Raw genomic sequence first — 16,114 nt, forward strand, 5'->3', positions numbered from 1 at the left:
AGAGTTGAAATCTTGTACCAAAGAATATTTAAATAATATGTGGAGAAAAATCTGTGCATTTTATTTTATGTAAAATTGCATATTAATTATCAGTTTACTAAATGATATGTTTTGGTAGCTTGCATATAATTACTGCAGTTTTTAATGCCTAAAATTAGACTAAATATATACCTTACTTATTTTTCTCATTGTTATCATCCTTTTATTTCATAGACTTTTGCATTAATTCATACAAACTCCTATCTCTGTATACAGAGATTGTAGTCTTTAATTTTTGTGTGTATAATTCAATAATCCTCTAGCCTGTACATAAAAAATTATTTATTTTGAAATTTTATTCAGACAAATTTTCTACCGCTTACAGTATAACTGTTGTGCTCAATGTACTTCACGAACAGCTGAAGTGACTTCTGTAACACTTCTGTTTCAGAAGTCACTTCACCTGTTCATGAGAGTGCATTAAGGGCAAAAATAGACGTGATGTTGAGAAACTTGATGTGTAAACCAATTTGAACATGTAAAAGACAATGTACACAGCTACATGATTTATAACTATGACATCACAATCACACTTTACAGTATTTTTGAGAATACAATCCAGCGTGGAAATTGTATTCAAGCAGTTTTGAACAAGTTTCTTCCTTATGGTCAGATTGGTCTTCACAGAGTTGACTTTGATCAGTGCAATGCATGTTATTTATTTAGTTTCAACATACATTTTAAAACTTACTGTAAAATATATGTGAAACTTTGTAGGTATTACAGAAACTATTATTTGTAAAGAATGCAAGGAAACAAGCTTATAATTGATATAAATCTGTCTTTTTCAGTGCCCCCCATTTTCCAGCTCTTTAGCCACACACTTCTTTTTATCAGAAATGTGCAACTTTCTTATTTTTATGAAAGGGAACGTTTTGTGTGTTACCTCTTCAAGTTAATTTGTAACAGAAGCCTTTTTACTGACAATTTGACTGACCAGATTTTACTGAGGAGGTTTCTGTATGTTTTCTCAGTATTAAAGAGAGCTTTGTATCAAATGTATAAAACAAACCTAAACTCCTAGATGAGTGAATTATTAATTACTAAATACTTGTTAATGTAATGTCATTCTAACACCCTGATAGTTGTCAGTTATGTCCTATTTTTCCCAAACTTTTGCCTTATTTTTTCCTTGATATGCATATATTTGTAGTTATTAAGTCTTAGTATTTTGGTAGTTGAACAAATGCTGTTGAATTTTTCTTCTAAGTGTTATATTTATTTATTTTCATGCAGAAAGAAGTATATGAGCTGAAAAGTACCAAAGAAGAAAAGAAAGAATCTCATACATGTAGCATAGAGCCCAACATTAAGAAATTTAAACTAGTTGCACACAGTGTTGAATGTTTACGGGAAATTGCTCTCGAATTTTGAAAATAATGAATCACCAAAAAAGGGCAAGGTAATATTTATTCACACTTCACAATATTACAGTATTACATTTGACATCATGATAATTGAACTGATGTGGAAATTTACTGCTGTTTTTTTTAACTGTTCACAAATTGAAAAGGAACATTATTGCTAAAATAGTTTATTAGAGCTTACATAAAAATTTAAATAATTTACATTTTTGAGTAAGTAACCAAGTAACAAGTATTTATGTAAAAATGTAATTAATGTAGAACACACGAGTTTATGTTTAGTTAAGAAAAACTTAAATGCTATTTTATGTGGTGTCCCAGAAGACTACACACATTTTAATGTGGCCCGAAAAGGTACAAAGTATGGGGATTACTTAATAATGAAAGCATTTATTTAGAGACTAATGATAAAATTTATGTTCCCATAATGCATTTTCACACCATCTTTTCAATGAAGTCTCGACATTTATTGATAACAGCCTATTTTTTTGACTATCATGTTGTTCATGTTTCTAGGGAGATGTTTTGAAACTTGTGGTAACAGACATTGTCCTTTAGTTCATCAGTGGTCCAAGGCTTGGAGTTAACATGAATTCTGTCTTTTAGAAAATCCATAAAAATAAGTATTGAAGTGATGGATGAGGTGTGTATTTAGGCCATTTCATGTCTTCATAAAGAGAAATCTGTCAATGTGGGAATTTTCCATGAAGGTAACATCTTGTTTTCTTTGTTGAGGGGTTGCCTTGTCCTGCTGGAACCACTGTGCAAGGAAATTCATGTAATTTGTTCCTGAGAATGTAGTGAACAGATGTTTGGCTTTGTAGGTAGTTGTTGGGCAATGGTTTACTGCATTTCTTACTGTTCCCACATTTTCAGCACTGTGAGAAGTTTTCCTTCTGCCACAATAGCCTTTTTATGCTGGCGATGAACAGTATCTGTTGTAACAAATTTGGTCACAGTCTGAGAAATTGTTCTCGTAATTGGTACATCCACAACACCACAAGCTGAGCTGAATTTATCTGTACCACACTTATTGTCTTGTGCCAACACTCGATAATTTTTGTTTGTTGAATAATTCACAATTTTCCCATGTTCAAACTTAAGAATTCCTTAAACAGAAAATAACGGTTAGGTATATCTTAGTATATAAGCATTTAAACACATGACCCAAAATACATATTTTGGAGACATCCTTAAATGTAATATACATTAAAGAAATAACTATGTTACAAGTACTTGTCTGTGTAAAATAATGCTATGTAGTTATTATAGAAAGTAAGAGCTTAAGTTTGATGTATGCAAGATACTAGATAATTTATTAACTGTTTGCCGAAGAAAATATTAAAACAATACTATTTTTAACACTGAAATTCACTTTTTCTATTTGAAAAATTACTGCTATTTGTAAGAACAAGTATAGTGTTTAATTTATTTTCTTGTATTTTCTCAAATTTCATAATAACAACCTTTGGATCAGATTTGGCCCACAAATGTGATTTATATAACTATTTTCAGAAAAATAATCCTCTCACTCTGTGTTCTAAGTTTGTTATAAGAGTAACAGTCAATTTACCAATGTGCTGCTGGTTAACTTCTTTTTTCTGGGCAATTGTTTAAAATTGCAAATGGCAGCAGGTAGTAGCTTTGCCATGAATCTACAACTTAGGGGCTGAATTTATTCCCCAGGATATTCTTTAGATATTAGAAAATACACTGGTTGTGTAGCAGTAATGTGTTTGCAAGTAAAACATGCATAGTTTGTATTAATTATTTTATTCTGAAACAGTGGTAATATTTATGAGTAACATTATGGCAGAAGCATCTTTGTTTACTAACACAGTGAATTAATGTACTAGAATTCTCATAATAACATTGAAATTGTTAATGAAAGACTATAATTTAAGTAAATAGGAAGGCTACTGTAAAGGTTACTAATATCAAGTTTCTGTTTTAATCTCAAAATCTTTAATTCTCCTTTTGGTATTTGCTGGAATTTTAACAAATACCAGCTCTTTCTTTGTTACTCGTACATTATTAACCTAATTACTCTTGAGCATATTTCAAACCTTTACACCCAACAGGATTAACAAATTCTTGGTTGTAGAGAATCTTGCACTGGAAGTAAAGTGGTGTTTGTTTGATGTTTTACACAACATGGGAACCCAACATAGTATAAGTGTGGCATTATTATACACCAGTTTGAGACTTTTGATATTTCTTATCCTCTCTTTTCATGTCTTGGTGGTTAGGGCACTCAAATTGCAATCTGTTGGTCTCGGTTTCAAATCCGTTTGGCATCAAATGTGCTTATACTTTCAACTATTGGAACATTATAATATTGTAGTTAAATTCCACTGTCTTTAGGTGAAAGAGTAGTCCAACAGTTGACAACAGGGTGGTGTTGACTAGCTACCTTCACCTTAGTCTATTGCTGTTAAATTTGGGAAGACTAACACAGATATCCCTTGTGTAGCATTACACAAATTTCAAATCAAACCTTAATCTCTCTATCATTTAATTTTCACTGCTAGTAAACTTTAAGTATTTCAATTATTTTGTTTTATATTTTTGTTAATGTATTCCCTTAACTGTTAAAAGATGATCTGTGCTTTTTAGTTTGGGTTTTTTTGTTGCTGTTTCACATAAATGGAAACAGAATAATTTCTGATCTCTTCATTATTATCTCATCTCTATGTGTGTCTCGAAATTCACTAAAAGGTAAAGCAGAAAGTTGGGAAATCTGTTTCTCTTTTTTATTTTTATTTTTGATTCTATTTTTACTCTAGTGTTTATTTAACCCTTTTACTTCATTATGGCATTGAGTGTATGACATGCACTAACCTTCTTTTCCAATACCCCATGCAGATACATTTGTCTCGGCTATGCGTATACAGCATCCCAGAGGAATCTCTCTATTTTCTAATGGTTAGATGTTGTGTATATCTCAGAAATGCTGGTATGGGTGTTAACGCTTTTATTGAAAAGCAGAAAACAATATTTCGACTTTCTAGATCATCTTTATCAACCTGAAGATGACCTAGGAATGCCAAAACATTGTTTTCTGCTTATCAATAAAACTGTTGATACCCATACCAGCCATTTTGAGATTCATTTTATTTCAAGTGGGTTTCGTCATCAAGAGGTGTGTAGATCGTATTACTACTGCATATCTTCATCAGGATAACATGCTTCTCAGAAGTTTTAGCAAAACTTCTGGGTCTCCTTCAGCTGGATATCACTATTTAGCCATGAAAGAAAAAAAAGATAAATTAGGCTTTCGCTTGTACAAGAGATTTCTTTTTAAATCATCTGAAAAAAGAACAAAACCTAAAGCAATGAATGTTTGAGATGTTCTGAGATTTATTCCAAATAAATTTTGAATATTGTTTTTGTGTAAAATTTATCATACACAAATATGATTAATAAATCAGATAATCAAGATCAGTAAGCCTAAAAGTGTTGTACTGGTGATTTTTGAATGTTGTTAAAAGATGAATGAATATGATGTCATAAAGTGAAGGATTCTTCTGTGAAATCACAAACAACCTGTTTGTACCTTTGAAACTGTAGCAAAAATGAGATTATACAACAGAAAATCTTGCACAAGAAGTACACACTACTGTTGCAGAGGAAAGGCTATCAGTATATAACTTTTGTATAATGTTTGCTTTTGAAGCTTTATTTTTTTGTACTTAGGTAAGCCTGTTTAGGGCTATAGTATAGCTTTCCAGAGACATCTTGTAGGATTTTAGACATTTTTTGATTAAGTTATTCAGTAACTTTCTTTTTCTTGAATAGCCTTCAGTTGTCATAATTGGTTTTATCTGCCCATACCAATATTCCTGTCCCCCGCTGGTACAGCGGTAAGTCTGTGGATTTACAATGCTAAAATCAGAGGTTTAATTCCCCTCAGTGGACTCAGCAGATAGTCTGATGTGGCTTTGCTATAAGAAAACAAACACACACACACCAGTATTCATGTTTTGTTATGTTTTTCATATTCTGTGTAAGTTATCAGAATTGTGAAGCTCTTTGTTAAAGAAAGATAATTATGTGGTGATGATATAGTGTGTCTTTGGATAATTTCTGCAATTGTACTTTTATATTTGTTGAAAAATAACCTGTTTGATTGATTAAGTTATTATTTCTTAAATAGTGAAGAAAATTATGTTGTTTTTTTCAGTCATGTATATTAAATGTTTTCATATTAAGATAACTTTTTTGACAGGGTAAAAGTCGGAAAAATGTCTGTGAAACTCATCTTTGTAATCAGTTACGTGCACTGTTAGCTGAAGTAGAGCCACGGGAAACAAAATTGCATCTGACTGAACGAAGAATCAGAGTACAGCTTAAAAAAAAAGAATGGGAGGACTTTCAGAAACAAGCGTCTAAAAATAATGAGGTATTTGAATGCATTCTATCATAGTTTGAGCCTGAAATGGTCAGGTGGTTAAGGTGTTTCACTTACAATCTGCTGGCTGTAGTTTTGAATCTTCATCCCACCAAACATGCTCACTTTTTCAACCATGGAACATTATAAGGTGACAGTAACTAGCTCCTCCAATAAACAGTGGCAACCTAAAAAGTTTTTCAACTCAAGAAATTCTCCATCTTATTCAGGAACTTTGGTAAAAGAGTAACCATAGGGTTGGCAGTGGGTGATGAGGACTAGCCATCTTCCCTTCTAGTCTTTCACTGATAAAATAGGGACAATTAGTGGAAATAGCCCTCATGCAGCTTTATGCAAAATCCAAAACAGATCAGACTGTCATATTTTGTATTTTGCTGCATACACAGTTTTTTGGGATGAATTCGTTTTTGTTTTGTTTTTTTATCATCACAATTTTATTTAAATGTTTGAGGGGTCGGAGAAATACAGGGTGTTTGGAAAGTCACTGTGCACTTATATATTTGTTAACAGACAAAACTGCACAGTGACTTTCTGAACACCCTGTAGTTTTCTACTTAAATTGACTAATAGTTGGCTGAACTCCTTTATTGAATTTATCAGAAAGTGTTCATATAAAAAGATTTAAATATAACTTCCAGGCATGGTGAGTGATTATTTGTGGAAAGTAAATGAAGTATGTATGTATGTATGTATGTTTTGCTTAAATTTAGAGCATTTTAATTTACAAAATATTTATAAAATCATAAAGCAAGAAAGTACATTTGAAATATTGTTGTTATTACTAATGAGCATCTTTGTTTTTTTTAATATAGTATATTAAAAAAGTGCAAAATTACAACACTGAAAATAAAGGAAAGTCTTTTGATTTTTCTTGAGAAGCTTGTCTTGAATTTTTGAAGAGACATTGTTATAAAGTTTCCAAGTATGTTGTGGTTTAATATTATAACCAAATTTATCTTTCTGAACAAATTTAACAAGCCATACTGCTACTTCCAACCCATTAAAACATAAGATATGTTAAATTTAACAAGCCATACTGCTACTTCCAACCCATTAAAACATAAGATATGTTAAATTTAACAAGCCATACTGCTACTTCCAACCCATTAAAACATAAGATATGTTATACTTAGAACATGATATGAAATTTTCTTGGATATATTGCAAGGTATGAAAGCAGTGAATACCAGTACTATATTGTTTTTGTACAGTTTTAACATCTTTATGTTAATCTTGTTCAGATGCACCCTGGTGTTTGGAATAATGGACTTAATGAACAAGAAGACAGTAGTGGAAGCTCATCTGTCTCTGAAGATGAATCTACTGTCATCAAAACAGGAAGGAGAGGGAAAAATGAGTTGGAATATATATCTGATTCTTATGAAGTATCTGTTAGTTCTAGAGGACGTAAGAGGAAGCTAAGAAGACTGGATCTTCATGAGGATGTTCTTTGTGGTAAAGTCACAAAACCAAGAAATCACAGAAAGATGGAGGAAAATTGTTCATCCAGAGAGAAGATGAACCCATTACAAGTTTCTGTCAGTTCCAGAGGTCGTGTAAGGAAGCTACGTTTGCCTTACTTGGATGAGGAAATTCTTACTGAAAAAATTCCTAGGTTTTCCACTCAATCACAAAATATTGAGCAGACAGATCAGGAAATTGTATGTAGAGTGGAAAACACTGGGGACAAAAAACTGGATTCTGTAAAGTCTATCACTAAAGAAGATTCAAAATCTAGTCATATAAAACTAGAAGAATCTAAGACTAGCATCAGTTGCTCTTTGCCTTTTCCATCTAATATTACTACATTTAAAGGCATTTTGAGTAACTTAAAACCAAATATCATCAGTAAGACTAACAGGTATATTGCAGAGGCAAGTAATTCCAATAATAACTTATTGAAATCAACTAATAATAGAACTTCTTATACAAGCCCTTACAGTGTCAATTCTTCTGCATCTTGTTTCTCGTGGAACACCACACCTGAAAAAAATAAAATAGTGGTTTCTTCAAATGAAACAAAGCAGACTGGTTCCTCAGTCATGAAAATACATCAGAGTTCAGAATCTTCAGCAAAGGTAACAGTAACTAGCTCCTCCAATAAACAGTGGCAACCTAAAAAGTTTTTCAAGTCAAGAAATTCTCCATCTGATTCAGGAACTTTGACACATTCCAACAAAACTTCTTCTCAATCTAATAATTCCGTCTTTATGCTTGTACCAGTTGTGGAGCCTAAAAGTGGAAAAATGTACTTTCAAATTGTTCGCAACAACGACGGTCGATCTAATCCTCAAAATGTTTCAGACTCTATTCCCAGCACTAACACTGGTAATAGCTCAGATAACAGTACAGTGACAAAATCTCCAAGTCACTCAAAGGTAGTGACTAATGTAGCAACTGCTGAACAAATTCAGCAGTCAAATTCTTTGAATCTGTTTTCCACAACCGTTTCTTCGACTAAGCCCAGAGCCACAGCTCCTAACATCCAACCAGTCACCACAAAGGTTTCTTCAAGCGAGTCACTATCGTAAGCGCTATCAGTATTCCTTTATCAGAACTGCTGCAGCACAACGGGACCAAGATTTCAACCATAGCAACCAGTGAAGGCACTAAACTTGTTCTCACACTAATGCCAAAAACAGTCAGCGGAATTTCTTCTGTTGCTACATGTGCATCGTCGTCACCTATAAAATCTGATAAAATTACTACTTCAGTCATTACGCAGGCAGGTTGTGTTTCAGAATTGCATAAGGTTATAAATGGTTCAAAGTCTTCTCTTGTAAATTCAACAAAACAGTCTCATCAGATACCATTAAAAACCTCTGAACCACCACCCCGAGCACCTGTTTTGAAACAGAACAAAACTCATTACAGTTCAACAGCTGTTTGTAGAAATAACAGTCTACCTGCTCGTAGTAACCATCAGTTAAAGCTGTGCACAACAGGTTCTGTGATTAAACAGTGTGTTCCACTGAATTCCCTTACTCAGACTTTTTCTGATGGGGTAAAGGCTAATGCTGACTTTGAGGATAAAAGAAATCTTCTTTGTTCCCCGCCTTTAGAACATCAGTTGTGTGCAACATCGTCACCTGGCTCATTAGAAAAACAAGCAGTTTATCTGCAAGTTTCCAGTCCAGTAGTGAGTAATGTTATATCCACTAACACAAACACACCAAGGAGTACAGTCTTTGTCATGCCAAGTAGAAATGCAACTAATGTTTTACCTTGCCAACAACGCCCTGGCATGTATACACTTAAACCTGCAGCAAAACAGGTTTCCGTCATTAGATCTTCTTCACAACAGCTGACCTCGGAAGTCAGGTCTGCAGAGCTGTCAAGCCAGGTTCCTGTTGTACAGCAGTTGTCTGTGGTTAGAAGCCCATTTTCTCAGTTGCCTGTTGTGAACAGTTCACAAGTAGTAAATGCAGCATCTCAGCTTCCTGTTATGAACAGTCAACATATTGTCAGTGGACTATCTCAGCTTCCTATAATAGACAATCAGCAGATAATTAATGAAATACCCCAGCTTTCCCTGATAGAAAACCAAAAGGTTGTTGGTGGTATTCCCCAAATTTCTCTTGTGGAAAACCAGCAGGTTGTTAGTGGAATACCACAGATTTCTGTGGTGAATGACCAACAGATTGTTAGTGGAGTGCCTCAGATTTCAATGATAAATAACCAAACAGTTGTAAATCCTGTTCCCCAACTCTCTGTCTTAGATAACACTCAGATGGTGAACACAGTGACATCATTACCTGTAGTGCACAATAACACTATTCAGCAGCCACCATACTCTGCCACAGAAACACAACTGGTACAGTCTTCTGGGGAAGAGAATATATTGACCCAGCCAGCTTGCAATTCCACTGGAGGACCACAGTATTACCTGTTAACCAGCACAGGTCAGCTTTTACAGGTTAGTCCACAGAAGAATAACTTTCAACAGGAAGACAAGAATGTACAAGATTGTTATGGCTCTAGTGGAGTTGCAACGTTAGTGATGTCTGGTAATATGTCTCAGAATCTAACATATTTACCTGGATGATATATTAATCTACTGTAATATTGTTTATATGTATTTGGAATTCACAGTGGTTGACTTGTCTGTGATGTAATTTTTCTCAGGATAAAAGAAAATTTTGAAAGAATGTCTACATTAGATCCTATCCTACAATTTTTACAATATCTTGTAAAGAGATGGGTGTATTTTTTTTTTCTTTTATCTTGCATGTGTAATTTTCTTCTGTGTAAAAGTCTAGTAGACTTCAGTTCATTTCTCAGGGAACATCAAACCCAACATAAGGTTTCCTCAGCATTTTAAATGCCTCAAAACTTTTGGGCATCATAGTGAAACAGTCATATGTAAGAGATTGAGTGAACCTTAATAAAAGAATAAGGTAGTTGTATCTGTTTATAAAGAGGACCTTTGTTAAAACTACAGAAACTACTAGAATGTAAGTTATGAAACTTTTAAGGTTTACAAAGGCTTTAAGCTGTAGTTTTATCATTCACAAACAGAATACATTACATTGAACCATTGTGAGAAGTCAAGTTCTGTGAAATAATGTATAACATTTTAACTTTCAACTAAGCATTAAATAATTTTTTTGTGTTGAAAAGAAAATCAATAAGCCGTAATGAATAATAAAAGATAAACTTACATAAACATACTTATAATTATAATATTTACTGAGATGATTCTAACTGGTTATAGATGACTACTTGTGCTGTAATATAATCTGAACTTGAACATATTAATTTAGACTTAGAGGTGCTAATTAGTGTAAAACTTTTTTATCAGTAACTTTAAATCAATGATTCTGTTTGATGGCATGCTTCTTTCCAGCACCATTTTATTTCTTATTTATTTACCTCTGAGTTTGACCAATTTTTATGTTATCATTTTATGGACATTCACTATTGAAAGTTACCTGAATGAAGTGTGTTACCTGTATTTACTTTTCTACTTTAAAATTAAAGTTATTATCTCTCTCTAAAGAACAGCAAAATGTTGTACTTGTAGGAAGGAAAGCCATGGTTTAATAATTCATCCACTCATCACTCTACTATTATTTTAATTTCACATCTTAATTTCATGTATTACCTGGAACTTTAAAGTAGAATATGTTCCAGTGGCTTACAGGAACTGTGACCACTATATTGAATAGTTATTGAACACTGCCACACTAGGGGAGACAAGATGTATTTCCTACATCCTTATATCCATAGTTTAGCCTACAGTTTACACTGAAAAACCGTGCTATACACTATTAAATCTTTAACTATACCTTAAAATAGATTATTGAATAAGTTTCAGGCTCTCCATTTCAAGACTCTGAGGTAGCTTTTTCCTGCTATCTTTTTACTTAGATAGATAGTGTATGGTTTTGTAACTAGTGGTGTGGAATACAACACATAAGAGAAGAAAACACAGTTCCTTTCTTAAGTTTTTTTTAATGAAAAATGTGAACCATTGTTTGTGAGTCTAGTATGTTTACTGTGATGAAAAATGTTATTGGTGCTTGAATTTATTCTCTTATATAAGGTTTTAACCAAAGATCACGAATTTAGTTGTTTTTTTATTCTGGTTAACTTGTAATGGTTAATACTAAATATTTAAACAATGAGAATGTTGTTTTCTTTAATTATCCAAGTAACTGGCATTAAACAGGTGAATATTTCATGGGTATAGTCTGTTTGTATCATTGAAAGTATTGTTGAAGAATCAGTGAGTGTATCTGAGAACTAACAAAAGTTGAACTGAAAATAGGAACATTCTTACTTAGAATAAATAAGAACTTGTATTACTGTGAACTATTCTTTAAATCAAAGTTTCTCAAACCCCCAAGTCTTTAGTCTGTCAGTTTCACCCGTGCTGGCATTATTACTTATTAGTTGAGTAATTCATGGAATTTCACATGTACATGGTAGTTAAGAGGAAACTAAATTTGTATTTTCTCTACAGTTAAAGTTTCAGGATTAAAGACACATTAACATCAGGTATTTTCATAGTGGTAACTAATTAACATCAGTCACATTTGCTAAACTTATTGTGTTCTCTATTTTTTATTGTAATTTTGCATAACTTTATGTTTTAACCATTAGTTCTTAAAGATTGAACTTTGATCTACTGAACAGGTAATAGAAAGTAATTCAAATGCTTTGAAGTATTAGTTAATGGGGCCATTTGGTTTGAATGCTAAAATAGAAGAAAAAAAAAAAGGTCTTAAAAGTAAGCTTGAAATTTCCTTGATCACAGAGAGAGAAAATAGTGGATATTCAATCCAGTAGTGTATTTAAATAATGCAAGGTCAAATTAAATAAGATATACAAGTTTTTTATTGTACATGCAAATATAACTAAATTTTAACGACTTGCAAAAACTTTAAACAGTGTAGTAAAATGATCCAGTTTGTTAAGACTAGTGTATATATAGCAGTTCGTGTTTATTGTTATTTGCTCAAGGATAAAAAAGTGTGATTTTTTTTTCAGTCAAATATATCTAATATAATGAACACTGAAAATTAAAAGTTGTACACAGTTATTTTGTGATCTGTTTTAATATCAGACTTACCAGGAATCAACTTAAATATTTAAACATTAATATTCTGTTCCTGATTCTCTTAAAAGATGTAAGTATTTGAGACAGTGAAACTCCTTTATTTAGAACAAGGGAATCATCAGAAGTGGTTAAGAGAAGTACAAGAGAAGATATCAGTCTCCAGGATTCAGGGTTCAACAAGAGGTGGAAACAGTAACACAAAGGAAAAATAACATTCTATGAGGCATTTAAAACCAAGAGCTCTGACATTGTGTCATTGGGACAATGGTGCTGAGGATCAGAAAACAGAAGAAAAAATAGGGAAAGAGGAATAGGAGGAAGAGATGACAGACAAGGGTAGAAACAAAGTGATGCAAAGGTCGGTTATGAAGTGAGTATAAAAGATAAAAACAATTCAACAGGAACCAAGTCAACAAGGTTCAAAGGTTAGAGGTAGCTACCAGTAGAATAGACAAAGGATAACCTGGAAATGTATGGTCAGAAGAGGCAGAGAGAGTGAAAAAAAATGATGAAATAACAAGTGTACATGGGTCAAAGAACAGTAAAGATGATAGAGTAAAGACATGATAAAATGATTGGCAAGAAATTCCACCCAGGCTCCAAAAAAAAGAGCATCTTGAGACCTCGTGGCAAATGAGTGGAGCAATGAAGTCATGTATGGAAGACTGGGAAGTAAATGACAGAGAAAAGGGTGTACACACAAATAGATCTCACTTGCACAGAAACCATGAAAAGAAACAAGTATAAATTTCATGGAGTCATTAGATATTATCAAAATATAGTAACTTATAGATTAATATATCAATCACAAAGATTGCACAAATTCTTTCAAAATTAAAAAAATGAATATGCCTAAATTAAGAATAAAGATAATTTCAAGTGCAAGTTCATGTGAGGACCCATGAGCATGGAGGATGCATCACCTTCCTATTGGTGGATGACATATGTCTTGTGCAATTCATGTCAAAACATGTGATTTAGGTGAGAAATAGTTCAAGGATAGTGGCAAGCGAAAACTCATGAGTAGACACACAAGAATTACTATTGTATGTAGAGTTAAGTGGATTGTTAAAATGATTATATTATCACTCAAAAATATTAAAACAAGTTTTATCATATTTACTCTCAGTAAACATTCAGAGTAACAAGAGAGCAACAATAATTCTTACAGCTCTAATAGTTGGTTGTTGAAATGTAAAGCATTTTAAACATATCCTTCATGATAGAAAAACACATAGGTTCAAGAAGTATTGATGTAAATGAAATGGTAAATCCTATAACCAAAGTGGGTTGGTAAAGTTTTGAGCAACTGAGAGATCATTTTCAGTGTTAATAGATTTATGGTTGTTGAAATGTTCTCTAAAGGTTTTCATGTCCTAATTATTGATGACTGCTTACACTGTGTAAAAAAATGGTGTTTTGTTTCACAAGTGATTTCTTCATATAAAGTTTCTTTGTTATTCAGAAAATGAGTTAGTGGTTTATATGAACTTGCAGGTTTGACAAGGGCTTTATTGCATGGACAGCAATCATTTTTTGAGTAGGATGTTATTCACTTTTCTGTGAACAAGGGTACCAGAGTTCTATTTTTCTGGAAGGAGGTAACAAGAACTCATGAAATATCTGTTTAGAACAATGATCAAGTTGTAAAGATAAAATGTTTCTGAATCCATGAAATGTTTGAGTTTAAACTGATAGGTAATAATAAGAGAAATTCTATCTGAAAGTTTAGTATTACTTGGAATTGCTCATCTAATTACTGTTAAACCTTTCATAATTAAACATAGATCCTGGAATCAGTTCTACATTCATTGGTTTCATCAGAAAAATAACTTTATTCATTAATTAGTTTTATGAAGCCAAATTTACTGAAACTTACTATTTTTTAAGATAATTTCATATATAACTGATTAGTATATTTTGCAGTCAGTCACCAGGTGTTATTTATTTTACTTAAACACCCAAGCATAATTTTATATATACATATTTAGGCATTTCTAAACTAAAATATCCATAACACCTTTTGCATACACTTTTGCCGGCACATTGTACCAAATAAAATGCTTACAATAGTTCATAGAAAATAAATGTCTCTTGAAACCAAACATACATCCTCTGATTATACCACCACACCCATTTTGTCCCTGAGGAAGAAAGGTCAACCTTTCAAAGGATGCTTGGGGTTAAGGTTTCTATTTCAAAATAATACCATAATAGTTAGTAGTCTTTTACAATAAGATACTTTTGTGGTAAGTCAATTTGAAGATAGTAATCTTGAATACAGTCAGGTTATTAAACTAAATGTATTAAATTTATGATACAACAAAATGTTTTATTACCAACTGGAGTATAAAAGTTTAATAAGTCTGTTATATTTATACATTATGAATGTCAGTATCAGTGTCTTTTAAACAGATGAATGTGTTTCATGGTAACCACAAGTTTCACCACATGTTAAGTGTAACATCACTAATATGTTTTGAGAGAACAAATCAAATGCATCACCTTTTAAGTTACAAATTTATATATGATCTATATATGTCTGACTATCAAGTTTACTTAAGGAGTTGTTAAAGTTTTAAATGGTGAAATTATATTTTCTGTTTTAATGCTTAAAACAACATTAAATGAAGTCTAGTATAACTCAGGTACTTTCCAAAGTGGCACAGTACAAGTTAGAAAATCTTGATTTTCTGTAGAATAACATGTATTTGAACTTACTAAGTGGGAGTTTCTTTTAAAATGCTTAAAAGTTTACAATTTTTTATATTAGTTCTGTTCAAGAACAAATCAGGATTAAACATCCACAGTTTATTTCTATTACCACCAGTCAAAAAGCAAAACTTATACAAGAACAACATTAAATAATGTTCCTCTTCCTTTTTGTTACTAAACCCTAATAATCATTAGATAATAATTGTGTCTACTTGTGGAAAATAATAACTGATTCTTTGAACTGATCAATTACACTCAACCCATTAGTACCACACTTTTCCACACACCTTTTACAACCCATACAAAAAGCTGTACTCCTTAACGTTTTCAACCACAACATTATTCTAACAAAGTATCATTTTTTTTTTTTTTCACTTGGGTTTTTTTTTTTTTACTAATTTTTAAATTACCCTTAATTTCACATGACAGCCTTCATCTTTTTTAACAGTTGTCATTTTAGTTAAACAATCTATTTATCTTCATTATTTTAACAAAATAAACATACTAGAACATTATTTAATAAATATTTGCAACATCACAATATCTTGCAATTTTCTACCATATTCAAATATAAAACCTGTACAATTTGATGACAGTTTTTTTTTGGTGAATATAAAAAAAATATGTTTACAAACACTGCAACAATAAAATCATAATGTGTTTATTAAAAGTAAAATAGTAATTATAAACAGCATCAACAAAATAACATTATGCTTTAAGCAATCTCAAGTTATGCAACATCCTTGCTTCATATATACATTTCAGTGTATAGGTATATTATTAAACCTGATGATGACAAAACCTTTTCAAAAACTGTGGTATCATGTTAAACTTTTAATAAGATTATCAATTCAACTCATCTTTAAACTGTATAAGCTTACTTACCTTATGTAAAGTTTCATATATATTTCTCTTTGAAGAAAATTTATGTAGCTTTATAATTTTATACACAAATACATTCAAATTCACAACAAAGGGAACAGAAAAAAACTTTACAAAGCTATAAAAACATCCTATATTTTA

General features: G+C 31.9%; 2 protein-coding genes across 2 annotated transcripts in view; both read left to right on the forward strand.

The window, feature by feature from the left end:
• LOC143245479 (uncharacterized) overlaps positions 1-5,763 on the forward strand; it is a 9,834-nt gene extending 4,071 nt beyond the window's left edge. The window contains exons 3-4 of the mRNA XM_076491842.1: positions 1,276-1,441; positions 5,632-5,763. Coding sequence (XP_076347957.1) covers positions 1,276-1,413 — 138 coding nt within the window. The 3' untranslated portion in view covers positions 1,414-1,441; positions 5,632-5,763. The remainder of the gene's footprint in view (positions 1-1,275; positions 1,442-5,631) is intronic.
• LOC143245480 (uncharacterized) lies at positions 3,029-9,959 on the forward strand. Its single transcript, XM_076491843.1, has 4 exons — positions 3,029-3,038; positions 5,202-5,266; positions 5,632-5,805; positions 7,056-9,959. The coding sequence occupies exons 1-4, from the start codon at positions 3,029-3,031 to the stop codon at positions 8,343-8,345; spliced, it is 1,539 nt and encodes a 512-aa protein (XP_076347958.1). The 3' UTR covers positions 8,346-9,959.
• The last annotated feature ends 6,155 nt before the right edge of the window (positions 9,960-16,114 follow it).

Source organism: Tachypleus tridentatus, chromosome 2, assembly GCF_004210375.1.
Source record: "Tachypleus tridentatus isolate NWPU-2018 chromosome 2, ASM421037v1, whole genome shotgun sequence".
Taxonomy (NCBI): domain Eukaryota; kingdom Metazoa; phylum Arthropoda; class Merostomata; order Xiphosura; family Limulidae; genus Tachypleus; species Tachypleus tridentatus.

Bases quoted from the DNA above. Each gene is read 5' to 3' on its own strand.
- LOC143245480 (XM_076491843.1), top strand. The intron at 5,267-5,631 runs GTAAGTCTGTGG...CTTTTTTGACAG, and splicing joins TGTCCCCCGCTGGTACAGCG to GGTAAAAGTCGGAAAAATGT. The intron at 5,806-7,055 runs GTATTTGAATGC...AATCTTGTTCAG, and splicing joins AAGCGTCTAAAAATAATGAG to ATGCACCCTGGTGTTTGGAA.